This window comes from Chelmon rostratus, chromosome 13, assembly GCF_017976325.1.
Source record: "Chelmon rostratus isolate fCheRos1 chromosome 13, fCheRos1.pri, whole genome shotgun sequence".
Lineage (NCBI taxonomy): Eukaryota > Metazoa > Chordata > Actinopteri > Chaetodontiformes > Chaetodontidae > Chelmon > Chelmon rostratus.
The window spans coordinates 12,369,652-12,386,163 of record NC_055670.1 but is presented as its reverse complement, the minus strand read 5'-3'; the positions used below and the strand labels follow the sequence as shown (position 1 = coordinate 12,386,163).

Here is a 16,512-nt window from a genome sequence, read left to right as displayed (position 1 = left end):
ATGAGTTTATATGAAACGTAACGTCTATATGCTATCAGTTATCAATGTTTAATCGGTAGCTGAAAGGACTTTTTCTGCAGAAATAAATGTGATATCAGAACAGCTTCATCAAGGCACATTGTGTGTGTGACAAGTGAGACCCTGCATTTATAAAACTGGGCAAAATAGATTTCTGTATGTATATATAGCGATGTTGTGTGGCTAAAATGGGGTCAGGACATAACCGCAGTCAGTGGTTTTACAAATTATGGCAAACATATGACATGGTTCAACATGGATTTCCATACTATCTAAGAATCTCGGTGAGGAGGCCATGCATTTTTCATTAGGATCTTAAAACAAGGCACAGGAAGGGAGGGAGCGGAGCACTCAATTTGCATTGCAAGCGCCGTTGCAGGTTCTGCTGTTCCTGCACCCCTTTCATCCTTCAGACACTCTACAGCCACGTTACAATCCAGAGCTTACAGGTTTTTAAACAGCACTTGTAAATAACCCCATAGCATATGTACAGATTTACAAAAAAATATCTGTTGCCCCGGTCAAAATGCGAGCAACGAGGAGGTACCGAGAGCAAAAACAGCTGAGACTAACATTCCTCTCCGCTTTTCTCCATGCCTTGTTGTGCCGAAAAATCTGTGCAATGCCCGGAACAGTTAGTTAGCTCGCTGGTTGACGTGTTGACACGGTGGTTTGAGTTTCCCTTCTGACACGGCGTCGTCAGCTGATTTGGAGCTGCTCCGACAAGCTTGCCAAACACAGCTCTGGCAGCCCTCGGCACAGGCAGGCCGAAGGCAGCAGAAAAACTTCTATGATAGCGCCGCACTCAAGTCTAAAGCTCGTCTCTAGTAGCAGAAGCGAAGAGGAGCAGAGCCCAAGGACCTCTGCATGCACTGCACCGCCTCTGTTGCAGGCCGCATTTAAGAGGAAGTAAGCCTAAGAGGTCAGCTCGGAGACGGCGTCTGAAGCTAACTAACAGGTTTGGACGACGTGCCGTCAGCATCACCACTGCAGCAGGGCGCGCTGCCCGTTTTGGCCACGGTGCCGCCACTCGTTTCCGCGGCGTCGCCACTGCAGGGGCTCGCCGGCGCAGACACGCTCTGGCCACGTTGTCTCTTCTTGTTCAGTTCCTCCCACTTGGCCCTGTTTGCTTTGATCATGTCAAGCATCGGCTGGAGTTTGGGATTCAACTTGACCAGAGTCTGGAGAAAGAGGAAGGAGGGGGTGAGAATGTAAAAATATACATTAAATATGAAAGCAAACAAAAAAAGACACTATTAGTGTGAAAAGAGGAGGCTTCAGTTTGTGTAAAATCGAGTGTTTCTCTTAAAAACCCACCCAGTGGTGTTAAAAAAGACTCAGGCAAGATCCACGTAGCCTGAGTTTTCTGACGTTAGCACACCTGACGCTGCGGCAACATGGCGGCGCACACAGTGAACAGTAAGCAGAATTACTTTTTCATTGATTAATGAATTAATCAATCAGTAGTTTTTACTTCATGTTGTGTTTGTGTTCTGAAACGTGCTGTGACAACTTTGTAATTTCCCTCCTCCATTCAGTTGGTTTGTGCTTGATATTAGTCTTTGCTAGCACGCAGGGCTAGCCTGCTCCTCCCGTCGTCTTTAGAGCGTGGTAATACGCTCGTGAAGTTCAGAGACTGGTCATAATAACATAAGTCATAATAATAAGTTTGTTATGGGCGTCCATGTTTTCTGGAGCAGATGCTGTGGGACGCATTTAGGTTGGAAGTCGGGTTTTCGGCAGCATTAGACGCAGCAGTGCTTTGAGCTAAATGCTAACATCGGCATGCTAACAAACAAAGATGTTAGCCAGAAATAAGAAGTCTCCTTGCTACATGAACCTTATCAGTTATATTGATTTATATTGATGTTTTTCCCAATATTTGATAACTTCATCCAAGATACCATATTAATAATTTGCCTGTTTGTCACGTCCAGTGACATGGATTAAGAAATATAGTCGCAGCTTCAGAAACAGGTTAAAAATCTTTGTTATCGTGGAGCATTTTTTCAACCAGAAAGTTAGAGGAGTCAGTCCCTTCAGAACAATGAGTTTTGTTAAAAAAAAAAAAAAAACTTTTTCAAAGATCAACGGGTATTTATTTTTCAGAAAATCGCATGCTTTGCGCTCTGTGACTACGGTGTAATAATAATACACGAGCGGCACAGACTGAGGTTAGAAGAGCGGCTCGTTATTCATCAAATGAACGAAATGCACCAAACAAATGAAACAATACAGAGAGCACGCCGTGACAATAACAGCTACATACAGTGGCTGGAGAGTTTAAGGCAATGGGATGGCTGCTTTTAAAGATTACAAACACATGTACGGCCGAGATAAGTCGCCTTTGTCATTTTTCCACGTTGAGCTATAAGTGGCAGCGTAGTCAAAGCCGTCTGCCTCCATTTTAATAAATTACCTGAGAGACGGGGGGGGGGGTTTTCCCCTCCGTTCTCCTAACACTGTCTGCAGTGTCTATTGGGCTTCCAGGAAAACCTGCAATTAGCTATTGTTTCATTAACCCCGTTTCATATGGAAATATAACATGCGGGCATGGGTCCCACATACAACACAAAGGAAACGCTCATTTATTCACACATATATAAGAGTCGAGCAGGTAGCCATTGTAAAAATGAAAGAAATAAATGGGCATGTACACCTACGCTGGGGATTGTGTACTGTACGTATGAAAGGGAAATCAAATCTGTTGCCACACTTGGGGAAAACACAACTAATCACAGCTGCCAATTAACTGAACTTTAAACGCAGGCCGGCGATTTGAGATGCATTTATATTCATACGAACAATTAAAAGAGTTGTGTGGGTGGTCGACCAGAACAAAGCTCTATAATGTGGCCAAGTTCAGACATCCAGACTAGTTTCTTTCTTTGACAAAAAAACAAACAAACAAAAAATAATAAACGTCTGCCCACTTTGGTGCATTAGGAGAAAACATGATGTGTCCTGGAAGGTGTTTTTAAAAGCTGTGTGAGACTCAATAATTCAGTGCTGTAATTGTAATGTGTGCCACTAATTGTGAAGCTGTAGGCCTGCGATGCTGAGCGACATTAGAGTGTGGATTTCCTTTGCGGTGGTTTGAGATGAGGTCGGCGCCTGTTTGGAGGAGTCAGACTGCTTCAGTTACGCTCGCAGGTTTGAGTTTTTCTCCACATCTGCTTTCATTTTGATGATCGAGCCATCTTTGAGGTCATTTTTCAAGAAGAAAAAGGCCAAACGCTCACCGGTTCCAGCTTCTCAAACAGGAGGCTCTGCTGCTTTTTATGTCTTATGTGATAATAAATGGATCATTTGGGGGTTCTAACTGAGGACATCAACTTTGTCTTCAGTAAAGTTGCATTTTTCACTATTTTCTGACATTTGTTACAGTTTTGAGGTCATTAGCTCAGACACAAAGGCTGCCTCATTTAACAGTCGAACATAAACAAACAACAGTCGTATTTGATCTGATTCATTCAAAGTCTGTGTTATATGTTTATTAACCTCTATATTTTAAGTTTAATGTGAGAAGAGCTCCTGTCACAGAGCTGTTAAATCTCAGTGAGGCCCTTTAGTGCTTAAATAAAGTTCTATATATATCTTATATGGCTCACGCAGCATCGTTATTCCAGGAGCAGAGGAGGAAGAGGGAGACTGTCACGCGCTGGGGTGTAAAGATGGAAGATTATATAATGGGGGATAAATATTCCACAAAGTAGCGAGCCACCACCAGGAGTAGGAGATCAGCGAGATCAAGAAGGAGATCTCTTCCGCCCACGGACAAAAACCCTGCCGCCTCTGCACCTCCTCTGTTCTCCCCCTCGCACTTTTAATTGGCGGCAGCATGATCGCGAGCTCCGCATCTGCATTCTCCAAACATCAGCTTTCACACGAGGCGGCGTGGAGGCAACCCCCCCACGCAGACAGCGCACACTGACGCTTTGATGCCTTTTTATCTCCGCCACACAGACAGCAGTGCTGCTGAAGCCGGAGCCCGGCGAAGATCAGCCCAACTTTTCACTCTGATCCTGGGGATAATTCAATAGGTGCGAAGATGATCTATTGTTTGTTTTCTGCTCGTGATGACTAAGAGTAATGTGTTTAATATGACAGTAAAGAGGAGGGAGGTCTTGCTGCGTGGTTTAACAGCACAAAAGCAGAGAAAAAACACCCAGAGCTGCATGAGGGAACAAACTATTTTATCCTCGAGTCCTTCCACAGCTCTCACGCGTCTGATTTTGCTCGCTTTCATGAATATGCCTTCATCTCTTAACAGACCTGATCTCCTCAGTCTCTCTCCCACACAGCCTCTGCTGCAGGCAGCAGGGGCGGGGGGGCAGGTGAGTCTCTGCTGACGTCAACCAGGAACACACATGCACACATTGCTACACTGGAGAGGACACAGGGTAGGTTTCATTCATTCCCTGACAGAACCACTAACTCTGACCCTAATGTTAGCTCGGCTGGGACCCCCAGCCTCTCTATCTGCGCGTTAGCCCAGATGTCTCAGCAGAGCGGCGTGCAGTCAAACAGTCGACCCTCGCTTATTTCATCACTGTGCAGCAGAGCCCACAGCACACGGCCTTAGTCTAACATCGCAGCTCTCCGTGCACACACTCCACCACCTCGCAGTCAGAGAGTGCACGCTCGTTCTCAAAGGAACATGACGCGGCCTTGAAGTTGCTTCAGAAAAAAGCATCTCTTCCTCGGTGAGAGATCTGTGGCTGCCGACACAGCTGAATAGCTGCCGGTGACAGTTTCATCACTGGCGTCAGTGGGGGACAATAGCAGAGGAAGGACAGCGGCTGCTGATGGAAAAAGGCGGATGTGCGGCAACGAAGGCCAGAGAGCGGCGAAGCTGGGAGGGTTACCTCGTACAGTGGCGCGCAAATCCCATCAATCCACCCCAGCTGGAGCCCTGGCAGCTCATCCTTCCTGTTTCGATCGAAGATGGCCTGAAAACGAGAAGAAGTTGGAGAGCACATCTGTTTTTTAGAGAAACAAAGCAGACACGTGAATGTGATTAACATGAGGCTAAAGAGCTGCTTTGGTTGAAAGAAGAATCTCCCTCAGCTCTCCAGACGGCTGAGTTCATTTCCAACCGTTTTCTGTCCCGCCTCATTCTCCTGCAGCCCGGACTTAAGAGGCTCCGCCGAGGCTGCGCTTCAGAGATAGTTACTGGGCTACGACTTAGAAGTTAATATTTAATTTCCAACACCCACACACAGAGCGGTAAAGGTTTGACACAAGCGGCAGACCTGAGGCTACTGCATTAGTTATTTCAGAGGGGAGGCAATGTGGCCAGGCTCGATTAGTCAACAGCCATTAATTGCACAAGGAAAGCTGCTGGTTTTCTCCCCTTTAAGAGCTCGCAACACAGTCCGGCCTTCAAAGCTGCTCAATCAAACACACGGCACTCCTCTGTTGTGGTGCTGAGGCTTTGAGGGCAGTCTGAGCACTTTATGAATTAAGACAACATCTCCATTAGGACCCGAGTCTCCCCCTGCTTTTGTTACTACGCCTCCTTTTGCATCTATGTGAGAAAAATAGAGATCTCAGATATCAGGAAGTCAAAGCTAGTGGAGCTCCAATACACCAAAGTGCCTCGTGTGTTTACAGCTGAATGAACAGGAAGGTCAGTGTTAGCTTTGAATCCTGTGTGGGAGGAGGGTTTTTTTTTTTTTAAAGAATGACTGTTAAACGGTCCACGCTCTCGGCACAGCAGCAGAAAAGCAGAGATGCACTCACGGAGGGCGTGAGCTTCAGCTCCGATCGCTCCCTGTCTCCCTGCTCGAAGAACTCACTGGTCACCAACTCTGCCACCTGGAACGTGACAGGAGGTGAACACAGGGTTAACGATTATTTTCATGATCGATTAATCAGGTCCTCATTTGGTCTATAAAATGGAAGAAAACGGTGGAAAGTCTGATGTCCTAAAGCCAGAGGTGATGATCAACACCTCAAAACCTAATGATCAGTTAGCAATCACATAAGACAAGAAAATAACAAATCCACTCAATTTAGAAGCTGGAACTTAGACATTATTGGCAATTTCTTGCTTTAAAAAGAACTTCAATGATTAATTGATTATCCGAATAGTTTAACTAATCAATTAACTGATCAACTGTTTCGGCTCTGCAGTAGATGAGTGGTTTAGAAACACTGTACGTGAATTTGCACACATAAGAGAGCATTGCTCACCTTGCGTGATATTTCCCACGGCTTCGTGACAGCGCCAAGGTCACACGCAGTCATCATCATGGATCTGAGAGGGATCACACAGATTTACCTCATGTAGCGTTTATGGCATTCGAGACTCTGCACCCATGCGTCTGCGTGCAGGGCATTACCTGCACATGTCCCTGTGGGCCTTCACATTCCAGTTGTACTCTCCATTGCTGACCAGCTCAAAGAACGTGTTTCTGTTCCTGCAAGAAAACAAGGCAGCTGTATCTGCAGGTGTAACTGATATACAATCCACAAGGGGGCGGTATGACCTAAAAGAAGGCTAAAGAACACACTGTGCACAGAGACAGACTGGCTGTGCTTCACTGTAAATTAGTTAGTAGACTGGAGTCAGCCAAGCTCTGTGGACACCTCGCCGTCAGGAGATTTAACAGTTTAATAAGCAGCGTGGTGTTTAGCACAACATACTCAAAGTAAAGTGTGAGGTCTGTGGCCAGAATGGACTGTTTCAGCAGCTGCATGAGGTCACTGTACTCTGTGGACGAGAGGTTGGAGAAGATATTGTGACCCTGTGGAGACACATACAGAGATAACATGATAAAGAATCACCACACATCTGTCACACCTGCACACAAAGAGCCTAGAATAAAGGACTACAGTTGCTGGATGAATTAGTCATTATATTTGGCTCGGGGGCCGTTTACTTAACAGAGGGTCCCTATTCCTCCTTAAATAGGTTTATTTTACAGATAGTTTTTCATTATTTAACAAGAGACTGACTGTTAAATTATTCTGCAGACAATACTGGCAGATATTGGCTCATCAAACATCATTGGATTTGACATACTAGAAAAAACACAGCTGATGAGACGTGGGTATGTGTTGATTAACTCATATTTAACCTTCAAACATTCGATCTCTGGTGCATATTTTCCTAAATTTCCTAAGCAAATTTCAGCAATCTTTGCTTAATTAATGTATATTTCCATTTCAACATTATTATTTGATTCAATTTCCACTCTGAAATATCAGTAGAGGTCTCAAATAGTGCACTCTCACCATGATCTTCACACATTAATTTGGGAGATAAAAGACTCAGAAGGTGCCTCCACTTGTGTCAACTTATGCCAAAATAACCATGTGCCACAGAAATAACCAATAAATGTAATTGCTGCCCAAAAATAGTCAAAAAGATGAAAATGCAAGTAGTAATTCAGTCAGATTAGCAGTTAATGTATATTTGAGCTCCATTATGAAAGAACAATTAAAAATAGTGTAAATTCTGCATAAAGTTTATCGTAATGTTGTGATTAAACTGTTATAGTGGGTTTTTTTTGGCCAAATAAATGCATACGGGACTGTGAACAGCAGGTTGAAAATCATGAGGTGCCCCACTATCAACACTACACCTGTCAGTGATGAGGCAAAATGATGATCATTCATAAGTGTCTGAAATCTGAATTTACTGCTCACTATAGAGCAAACGATTGAGTATCTGTAATACAGAGGGAGGTGAATAAGTGAATGAGGGAGTGATTTCTCTAATCCTACTATGACGTGTCTTTCATGAAAACTAGCCTATTAGCACGACTAAACCATAACTGTAAAAAACATGCAGCAATCAAAGTGAACGGCTCCGTGCAGCAGGAGGAGGGAAGCCAGCAGCTCTTAATAAGTAAGCAGCATCTCTCACTTCGGGCCCTCTATCATTAAAACAGGCCTCTCCTCCGTCATGTATTATACATTCATTCAGCACTTAGGCGCCCTCCTCTAGAGGATGGTCTGAACGGGTGGAGGAGTCTGTCTGTGGAGAAAGCGGAAGATGTGAAGGCGCTAAGAGAGGAGGACCAGAATGACGACCTTCAGAAAGGCAGCTGAGATCCTCAAAACTGGACGACTACGGTTTTCCTCTTTAAACCACTGAGAATCCATGTGGAACGACTGCCACAGTGTGCCTTAGCCTCCCTTCATGAGCTCATGTGCTGCCATGAAATATTGAACTAGGTAACGGCAGAAACACAAAGGACTTCTCTCATTCTGTCACAACTAGAGCGGATGAAGGAGGGAGGCGAGGAAAACAGGAAGTGAGAACGACGAGAGGAAACTGAGAGACACAAAGGGAGTGAGTGACGTTGAAAAGTTTACATTTAAAATGAATGGCCGGCACGGGCTGGCGGACTGAATCGTGAGCCTTCTCCTCCACTTGAATTAGGCACACTATTCATTTATATGCTAATAGGACAGCGGTGGTTCGACCCCAGTATCAACAGAAACCATTATGATATTCCGAGCAAACATTTGTCAGCTTACTGTGTTGTCAGCACCGTGATAATGAAGCCACTGGAACATAACCCGCTAAGCCTCGGCTCAGCTGCTCCCTCAAAACGTCTTTAATTACAACTTCATGCAAACCCAGTCACCTGGTAAAATGTCTCTCTCAGCCAATTACCACCAAATCTATCGTCTCTGTAATTACATTGATTTGAGGGCAGCCTGAGCTATTTGTTTACTCGCTCACATACAACAGACACTGAGGCACCACATGGTTGCCTTCAGGCACAGTGGGAACAAACTGAATTTTTTTTTAAGGTGAGGTGGGCTTTTGCATTTTTTATTCATTTAGAGGCTAGAAAGCAAAGTGAGAGATGTATAGTAGGTAAAACACAGGAGTGTCAACTTTGTACATGAATGTACAAGTACAAGATTGCTAGTATTGCAAGTATTTTGGGATTTTGGGAAACACGTTTATTTGCTTTCTTGCTGAGAGTTAGATGATGAAGATCAACACCGCTCTCCGATCTGTCTGCTGAAGATGAATCTAAAACTAGCAGCATGCTGTAGGACCGGAAACAGGAGGAAACAGCTAACCTGGCTCTGTCCTCTCAATCAAATGACAAGACTAGGAAGTCACTGAGCCCTGGTAAGATATTGTGCAGCACATAACCAACATAACAAACTTGTTCATTTTCCACTTCTGTATGGATGAAACAAGCGAGATGTCACTTGTTAATTAGCAAGCTTTAGAGGCCCTTGCAGGCAGATTTCTTTTGCCTTTGGACAGAGCCAGGCTGGCTGTTTCCCCCTGTTTCCAGCCTTTGTGCTAAGCTACGCTAACGAGCTGCTGGCTGCAGCGTCATTTTTAACGTACAGATGCGAGAGTGGTATCGATCTTCTCATCTAACTTGGATTGTTCCTTTAACACCCCATTTATATAAGTGTAAAGCTAAATAACAGAAACGCTGCTCCATATAATGTCATTGCTGTATTAGACTGTGTTACTCTCATCTTTTTCAGTCATTAGGACAGAAAAGGAAGCAACGCTGTGAAAATAAACAACTTAAACCTTGCAGTGTGTCAAAGGGAGGAAGGGGTTAAAGAGTTAGGAACATAGTTGTAGACAGTGTTTGAAATGGCCTGATATGATGTGACCTTGAACGTGTTGCACAAACACAACATGCGGTGGCAGGCGTAAGCAGAAGCTACATGGTAACTGCATTGCAGCAGATACTGGAACAAAGTTCACCTCGCTCTGCAGGATCATAACAGCATGGTTGAAGTGGTGGTGCTCCAGCGTAGCAGAGGTCCCATAAAGCAGCGCGAGGGCTGAGCCCGTCCTGACACACACACACACACACACACACACACACACACACACACACACACAAAGAAACACATACAGGGATCAAGAGGTGGTAAAACATCATCAGCATTCAACACATACTGACAAACAAAGTCTGCTGTTGAGTCTGTAACTCTCTCACTCTTCACTCTGTCGCCGATGTATGGCTCAACAATAAAAGAAGCTGGAGAGCATTAAGATGCAGCTGAAATTCAACTGGTCAGCAGTGAATATGATGAGCGCTTAATCTGTGCCTGGTGTACTGAAGGTGAGGCATGTGGGCCAGGGTGTTACAGTTTGGGATATTCTAATCTGTATCAACAGATATCTGGATATGAAGGCAGGATCTGAAGGCAGGGGACAAGATTTTGGCATTGGAAGCGTGATTGAAGATATTACGCTTGTTGCCAATCTTAATGTTATCTTAACTTGTTTTTGGGGTAGTGTTAGGTTGTACAAAATACAGTTAAAATTAACCTATGCAGTAATTTTAGTTTGCTGATTTGAATGACTATGAGGACTTTTAGCTGCACAGGGTGTTTCAGGGTGTTCACATCAGATGTCCTGAGCATTGTACAGCTCATTGCCCTCCTCATAAATAAATTAACACATACATACATGCAACTTTTGAAGAATGAGCCCACACATACTGGTGGACCCAAAGCAAACAAAGTGAAACGATCAGGAGGTGAAAGGAGCTGCAGTAGAAGTCAGTACAGGTCTTCAGGTGCCTGCTCATGTCTGTGGGTTGTAGACTTCAAACAGTCATTGATCACAAAGGATTTGACCCCAATTAATAGATATGATGACTTTATTCTAGCTCATGTTAACTTGTTCAATTACTTCCTTCCACCTTAAAGTACAAAAAGTGATATAATTCCTATGCTGTTCACATGCTATTCATATGAGCACCCTCAAATAAAAGCACTTCATCGTCATTGAAAAATCTTATTTAAACTCGGTGAATGAGCTGTTCTGATATATTCTAACTGCTGTTGCCAGTAAACTAAAAGCTCTCCAGCTCTGATGTGTTCTGATGTATTCCCTGGGAAAAATCTGCTTTATTATCTGTAAGATTACGTCACCCTAAACTAATTTAGCAATAGTCGAGCCAATTCATTTAAATTCAGACCATTTAGCTCAAAATACCGAACAACTATTAAACAACTGGGAAAACTGGCATTTCAAGTATTAAAAAATGCTTAAAATTGCTCCTCCAAAATCATTTAAACCAGCAGATTAAACAACAAAAAAAAATAAATTAGCAAGCTGTTTTTGTTTACACTCATTTTTTCTAGTGAATTCAGTTCATGTCTTTCTTTCACTTAGCTTCCTTCTTGGTTTCAGACTCTTCAGTATAAAAGCCTTTGTGAGGGAACAGAACATGGTCTAAATGTGCTCAGAGTCAGCCGTGTTTACGCTCTCTTCCTTAAGCAGACCCTTATATAAGCCTTATACAACCTGCCACTTGACTCTAGCTGATCTGGGCTGGACTGCTGCAGACTGCCGCAGGTGGGAAAACACACCATAAACAGTGCGTGGGAGGGAGCGTGTGTTTGTGTTTGTGTGTGTGCGTGGCAGACACGGAGGGATACAGCGCGATAAACACTTACTTCGCCTGGAAAGCATTGTTGGTGCCCCTGTGGTCCAGGTCATGGCACACGCATCCTACAATAAGCGCTAAGATCTCCACCTCCGTCAGGGTCTCCTGGAAGCCCGCCGTCTGATTGGCACAGAAGAGAGGAGGCCAGTGAAAAGCCAAACACGCGCCCGCCTTAATGAAAATACAAAACACTCCAACGGCAGCAGTGTCCTGAAAAAACGGCATCTGGCTCGATAGCCAGTGGGACCGCAGTGACAGAGTCACACGGGGAGCTTTATGGCTTGGATGAATGGGTTCTGGAGGCCGCGTGCTGAGTGAGTCACTATAGGTCATTGTGGGGAGAGCGGCAAAGATAGCACAGCCCTCAGCCCACTCATTAAAACACATGGCAGGAGAGTGGAGGTGCCCAGAACAGCTTACACACTACTATTTCATTTCCCTCTGCCAGTGATCAATTCAGCTGGGACACCATGCATTAATGCTGTGCTTGATTAAATGAACTATGCTGGGGTGTTTGTCTAAGAGCGTGTGTGTGTGTGTGTGTGTGTCGCCTCAAGGACCTGAAAAAGTAAAGGCCTCCTCGAACCGCATGAAGTAATTCTCTTGGGGTCTCTGATCAAACAAACATCTCTGGTTTGGCTGTTTGTGCAGTTAATAACACAGCGAGCCCGAATTCGAATCTCAGTGAATTCAGCAGCGGCCAAACAGAAATGTATCACGTATCTTTAATAATAGCAAGAGTTCAACCAATGCGCCAGCCGCTTCATTCACGGTTCGCAGTCACTGGCTCATTCATCAGCTGCTTGGCACCAGCTGACGAGTAACGTCCAATCGTATTCATGTGGGGGAATTAGGAGGAGAAATGTCAGTTTATTCGTTCATTTAATCTATATTGGAGACGTGAAAGCTGATGGAAACAGCGGCAGCTGGACTAGAACACACTAACAGTCAGCCTTCATATTCCTGAGAGATCGCAGTCAGAGCTGCATCGAGAAAGCCAGGCTCATAGGGAACCAGTCTAAACACTGGTGATGGTGTCGTTGTTCAGTAGCCATCACATGCAATCAGCGATTACTTCATAATGATACGTTAAAGCAAAAAGACTTGTCTGTCCAAATACAACAACATCAAAATAATCTATTATGTGTAAAAAGTCCTCAATTCATAATCACACTTATTGCGAAGGAATCGCTCTTTTTGAACGACTCTTGCAAGTTCACTCGATTCACAGAACCAAAAGTGGCGTTCATGAGTCGGTTCACCTGTGGCGTCTTAAAGAAATGAACGGGGTTACTTAATGAACCGCTCATCACCACTTAGGTATCATCAGGAAAATGTGCTTTCAGTATGACTGATCTGAGGAGATTAGTCACACAAATTTGTGTTATTTTTTCTCTAAAATCTTTGTGAAATATTGAATTTCAACTCAGTTATGTATTAATAAATTCATCTGCAAAGTTCAGAGGGGAAATCTCTAACAACCTATAAACCTCTTACTTGTACTTAAGTACAGTACTTGAATCTACTTTCCAACCTCCTCCTGATGTGCTGATGTAGACTTTTGGTATTGCTCTAACTGGTCTGTTCCTCATCATCAGCGACTGAACCTGATCTCATGATCTACGGTGACAGCAGCATGTCCAGTACCGTTAGCATGGCAAACATGCACTGGCAGACGTTGAAGGCGTGCCTCCAGTTGTGATAGAGAACCATCCTGTAGTTTTTTCTGACAGTCAGCAGCCATCTGCACAACGTCTGGAGGGGAAGACGTAGAGAGAGAGACAAGCACGTGGGTCAGAGGTCGTCATGAAGACAATTAGGATAGGATTCGGCCACCGAAGTGCTCAGTAAAGAATCGCATAAAGAAATTTGGCGGTCCCACCTCATAGTCGATCTTAAATTTCTGCACCATTCCCAACTCCATGAACATCCTCAGAGCGGCCGTGATCATGGCATCCACGTCCAGGGAGAAATCGTCGAAGGAGAGCTTCCCGATGCCCAGCTCGCACACCAGGGGAATGTTAGCGGCCTGTTTCATCGTGGCGGGAGAAAACATCGAGGAACAAAGAGAGAGTTCAGAGAGCAGGAGAGGATGGAGAGGTCAGAGGATGCTGCGCCATTTTTAGATGATACATGGAAATATGGAGACATGCTAATTAAGACTCTGAGGACTCATTGAGAGTAGGTTAAGATTAATGAGGGAGCTTTGGCGAAGGATTTCGCTGTTGTTTACTGTCTGAGCTCATTGACAAACGTAGCCTTGCTCTAGTGATCATCAACGGCTTTTTTTTTTTTTTCATTATTGCTCAAACAAAAACAAAAACGTACGTGATTCCAATTAAACATATTCATACTGAAGCACCCATGTCTCCGATCTTCAGTGTGGGGCTAATGAGCACGCTATGTCTCATCTGGCTCTAGTCAGCATTTATAATCTGACCATTTCACGCTTTCTAACCTGCAGCTCATTCCAGTAAGTCAGAGCTCTTGCAGGACTCGGTGTTAAAGTGTCAGTGCAGCTGTGTTTCTCTTTTCTCTCCCTGTCTAACAGCCACGAGAGCGCCATGTTTCCCCTCACAAATGTTTGCCTGTCAGGTCAGCAGGTATTCTCCTCTCGCTTAATTCACAGCCCCGGGTTGCAAAGTGTCAGCCGGGTTTGTTTGCCGCTGCCATTTGCGCTCCAGTGGAATCCCAGCCGAGCGTGCTCCATAAGGCTCCTTATGTAGAGCAGTTATGAAAGAAAGTGGGGGAAAGGCTGGAAGCAGAGCGCGGTGGTGCTGGATGAGAGGCGGGGGGGCTGAGAGATCACACAGGCGCATTGGAAAGTGGGGTTCCTACTTGGCGGCCACAGGGGAAAATCCTACACATGAAAGTGCAGGAAAATAGGTCATATCTATATTTCAGAGATGTCAATGCCAATTAAAAATGTAGATATTTTCATTTTTTCCTCTTAATAAATAATGCATTGAGAATGATTGTGTATTGATCAGAGTAATCCATTTCAAATACCACAATTAGTTTGTTTTCATTGGGGAATTCTCAGCTTTTATGCTACGCTTGTTCTTCGGAGGACCTGGAAAACGAAGTCTCGAGGACAGAATGCCTGAGATTCCTATCTGTTGCCATAGATTTTTATTTCCCATTAAAGTTAATGAGAGATTGTTATTTAATTAGAAAAAGATATCTCATTAAAGGACCCACGAGCAAAGCAAATACATTATGAGATCAATTTCCAAGATTTTCCGAGGGAGATCTAAATCTTGCATCATGCTTTTGTTAAATGGAGGGGTGTAGCACAGTCATAATGGGCTTTTAATAGTTTTATTTTCTCTAATATGTCTTAATTGAACTCAGTAAAAAGCCTTGATATTAAGGAACGCATCTCCAGAAGTAGGAAAACAATGAAATTATATTATGCCAATTACCTGCAGCACCAGAGCAAACCTGATAATTACTAATTGTAATCCACACCAGAGTGTGTATACGCTGGAATATATAAAGGACAGACTGTCTTCATCATGCACTTCAGATAAAAAATGATTCACATGGCTCCTGATGGAGGGCAATGACAAACGACATATTTTGCCGCTGAGGTATGAGGACAAAAGAAGGACTCACTAATAAAAACATTGCTCAACAGCACTACTAGTGGCCAAAAACTCCTTGGGGTACCTTTAACACATTCCTTTTCATTTGCTTTTAACAATACTCATTTATTTTTGTAAACCAGAAACATTTTCCTTCAGTGGAAACCAAACAGTGTGTTATTTTGGAGAAAATAAAGACTCCCTGAATAGCAGAAAGGACAAAAAAAGCATTTAAAGTCATGTGCATGATTTATGGCTGCTTCATATAGAATATCGCCAGCCTTATCCTTTCATAGCAATGTAACTACTTTAAGAATAAGCAATGTCTCACATGATTTGCGACTTTAATATCTGTGTTGAGCTCAGAGTTAAAAAAAAAACCTGAATCCCCCCAACTATTGCTGAGACATGTAATGATGACAACGCTGAATGTCTGTTACCTTGAATTTGTCAACTTCAGTCTTGGAGCAAGTGGCGTGGTATGACAGAACCTGCGGAATAATGAGACAGTGTCAGTGTATTCCTCAAATCATTAAAATAACCAGTTGGGCTCTAAGAGAAGCACGGCTGTGGCTACGGCTCGAAAATGCTGCACACTGGAATTACAGCATCACATTCAGCAGATCTTCGAGACGGGGAAGTTAACGCTCGCCCCTAGAAACAGTCTACAAGAGCAGCGATGTCAGCCCTGATTCCTTCGCCATGTTCCCTTCATTTCCTGAGAGAAATACCTCGCTAAGACCTGCAGATGCTTATTTGATCATAAACGCTCATGTTTATTCAGTGCTGCCAGAAGCAATGCATCTGCAGATTGGTTCATTCTGTGTCTCTCCTTTAAATGCTCCATCTCTCTGTTCTCTGCGTCTTCTACCTTGAAACGCAGGCGCTAACTACTATAATGCACCTGAAAGCTCCCCATTGTAATCTAAGGATGTGCTGCAAAGGCTGAGCAGTGCTGAATGGCTACATACTGCAGGGCAGATGAAGAATTGCTTTTCATCGCCTCTCATTAATTTTCAATAAAACCATTGTGAGAATGTTATCTACAAAGAGAGATCAGCACTTTTTTTTTTCGTGCGTATTGTGGAAATATGAGACTAAAAAAGGAGCCAAGCACAAAGACCCCTGAGAGAGAATAACTACGGCTTTATACGAGCCGTGCAGCAGTCGTTGTTTCCCCTGACTCCTGGGTAAATGTTTCAGCACAGAGCATATGTTGACTGGGAAGGAAAACAAAGACACCATTACAGCTAATGGAATATAAGAAAAGATAGGATGCACGGGGGAAAGCTCATCTGAGGGGGGGGCGCGAAAGCCGACACAATGAGCATGTCCAAGTTACGCCGTCCAAGTTATGTGTCATCTTGGACGAGACTCGTTTCACGGAGACGCGCCACAGGAAGTCGCTCCTGCCTGTGGCCGCCAACCTTCTCAACTCCTTCCTCAGCGTCCACAGACTCACAACTGTTAGCAGCTGCAACCCCGCCATTTATTCATGATCT

At 44.1% G+C, this 16,512-nt stretch overlaps 1 protein-coding gene across 1 annotated transcript in view; it reads right to left on the bottom strand.

Annotated features, from left to right (window-relative positions):
• Positions 1 to 965: 965 nt before the first annotated feature.
• The window catches only part of pde11a (phosphodiesterase 11a), a 35,693-nt gene continuing 20,146 nt past the window's right edge, over positions 966 to 16,512 (bottom strand). The window contains exons 10-20 of the mRNA XM_041951065.1: positions 15,451 to 15,501; positions 13,306 to 13,452; positions 13,071 to 13,178; positions 11,434 to 11,543; positions 9,725 to 9,815; positions 6,670 to 6,770; positions 6,366 to 6,443; positions 6,217 to 6,280; positions 5,764 to 5,838; positions 4,887 to 4,970; positions 966 to 1,199 (exon numbers count right to left, since the gene is read on the bottom strand). Of these exons, the coding sequence (XP_041806999.1) occupies positions 966 to 1,199; positions 4,887 to 4,970; positions 5,764 to 5,838; positions 6,217 to 6,280; positions 6,366 to 6,443; positions 6,670 to 6,770; positions 9,725 to 9,815; positions 11,434 to 11,543; positions 13,071 to 13,178; positions 13,306 to 13,452; positions 15,451 to 15,501 (1,143 nt within the window). The remainder of the gene's footprint in view (positions 1,200 to 4,886; positions 4,971 to 5,763; positions 5,839 to 6,216; positions 6,281 to 6,365; positions 6,444 to 6,669; positions 6,771 to 9,724; positions 9,816 to 11,433; positions 11,544 to 13,070; positions 13,179 to 13,305; positions 13,453 to 15,450; positions 15,502 to 16,512) is intronic.